The following is a 1,687-nucleotide window of genomic DNA, read 5'->3' as shown; positions in this document are numbered from 1 at the left end:
AATGAACTATTATGATGTATAATCTGGGATTCATCTTTTCTTAACTCTTGCTTAAGATTGTTCCAGATAAAGGTCGTGCAACGGATGGGTTTTGAAGGAGGCCTGAACATCCTCTATCACATGTTTCTTCCAATTCTTTGTTTTAACATATGTGCTGAGGTTTAAAGTAAGATCCTTTTGTTTCCCTTTCCCTTTAGTTAAACCTCAGCTGGTGTAATTAGGGACATCCCCTTTTCTTCAATAAATAGCAAGGAGAAAGCTGAAGACTGCAGAGTGGGGTGGAGATTGTAAACTCTACAGTCTCCTTCCTACTCTCCTCGCGAGTTACTAAATGAATTGTCTCTGTGCTTTCTTTCTTTCCCTGTATGTATGTATGATGTTTTAGGTGCTTAGACCTGACACTCTCCAAAGATAGCAAGTTTGCTAATTCAACTTACGTGCTCTCGGAAAATGAAGGCAAGGATGGCAGCAGCCAGCTCTGCTAAGAAGATCAGCAGGATGAGCATGAAGAACTAACAAATGAACAAAGGAGAGGGGAATCGTGTGAAAATTACAAATTGTGTCAGTCAGGGAAAAAAAAAATGCACATCAGGTTTTTGAAACAAAAACAAAATATCACTCCCTGTGCCCTCTAATGTCAGCATTAAAACTGCAGGATTCCTGAAGTGTTAAGGGAAACTGAAGGGCATTTTTCCTTTTCTGCATATTTAAAACTCTCAAAACTAATAAAATAAAACATAAGTTAAGAAAAAAGAACATAAGCAAAAATGTCTATGGACTCACAAAAAGGAGAAGACACTTGTTCTCACGAATGGCTCCACAGCAGCCCAGGAAGCCCAGGAGGAAGAGCATCCCTCCCATGCCCAGGATGATGTAGACTCCAGTGAACAGCAAAGGGTTAGCGGCTACGATTTCTCTGAATCCTGTGGGGTCAACTAGCACCCACACCCCCACTCCTAGGAGGAAGGAGCCTCCCAGCTGAAGGAATAAAAAAAAAGGCCACTAAATAAAGACATAAAATATTGGATCAATGATATCTATTCCATGCTGTACCAAGCAAAGCTTTAAAAAGGTGGATCCAAAATGACTGAAAGGATCATAGAACAACCCAGCGACATTGCTGCACACTGCCAGCCAGCTGACTGAAAATGCAACTATGCATTTTCCTTGCTTCAAAGTAAGGAACTGGCTGTAGAAGAAGGTTTACAGTCACATTAAGCACAGATAGTAACAGCATGGAAACTGATGGAGCATATCTGATTACTCAGGTAACAGGAGTTAGAGATTCATTGGTTAGTTCATTCACTGGAGTTGTGAGCCTGGATCTAATCAGCTACTACCTCCGTTTCTATATAATGGGAAAAATGAATAATATTCTCTATTATAGGCTTGTTTACTTGAATAATAACAACTCACCAAACGTTTATTTAAATCTTCTTAATACCACACATCAAGAGTAAAGTTACAGGAAAAAAAGGTTGATAACAAATATAAAGATGTTTTTTTTTGCAGCAGGATTAATTCTTCTGTTTTGTTTCAAACCAATTGCCTCATTTACTTTTTTTTAAATATTGCTGCTAATATGGTATCACTGTAAAATTGTGGTATCTTTATTCATTCATACATATACTTCAAGGAAAGGTCCGGTCATATTCAGAATTCAAACTTCTGAAAGTACTTTAAATAT

At 38.1% G+C, this 1,687-nt stretch overlaps 1 protein-coding gene across 1 annotated transcript in view; it reads right to left on the bottom strand.

The window, feature by feature from the left end:
• tspan18 (tetraspanin 18) overlaps nucleotides 1-1,687 on the bottom strand; it is a 102,337-nt gene that overhangs the window by 7,998 nt on the left and 92,652 nt on the right. The window contains exons 4-5 of the mRNA XM_015401675.1: nucleotides 784-978; nucleotides 438-512 (exon numbers count right to left, since the gene is read on the bottom strand). Coding sequence (XP_015257161.1) covers nucleotides 438-512; nucleotides 784-978 — 270 coding nt within the window. The remainder of the gene's footprint in view (nucleotides 1-437; nucleotides 513-783; nucleotides 979-1,687) is intronic.

This window comes from Cyprinodon variegatus, unplaced genomic scaffold (genome assembly GCF_000732505.1).
Source record: "Cyprinodon variegatus isolate N-32 unplaced genomic scaffold, C_variegatus-1.0 Scaffold1248, whole genome shotgun sequence".
NCBI classification, from domain to species: domain Eukaryota; kingdom Metazoa; phylum Chordata; class Actinopteri; order Cyprinodontiformes; family Cyprinodontidae; genus Cyprinodon; species Cyprinodon variegatus.
Note: the sequence above shows the minus strand (reverse complement) of the source record. Positions and strands in the feature narration are given on the sequence as shown.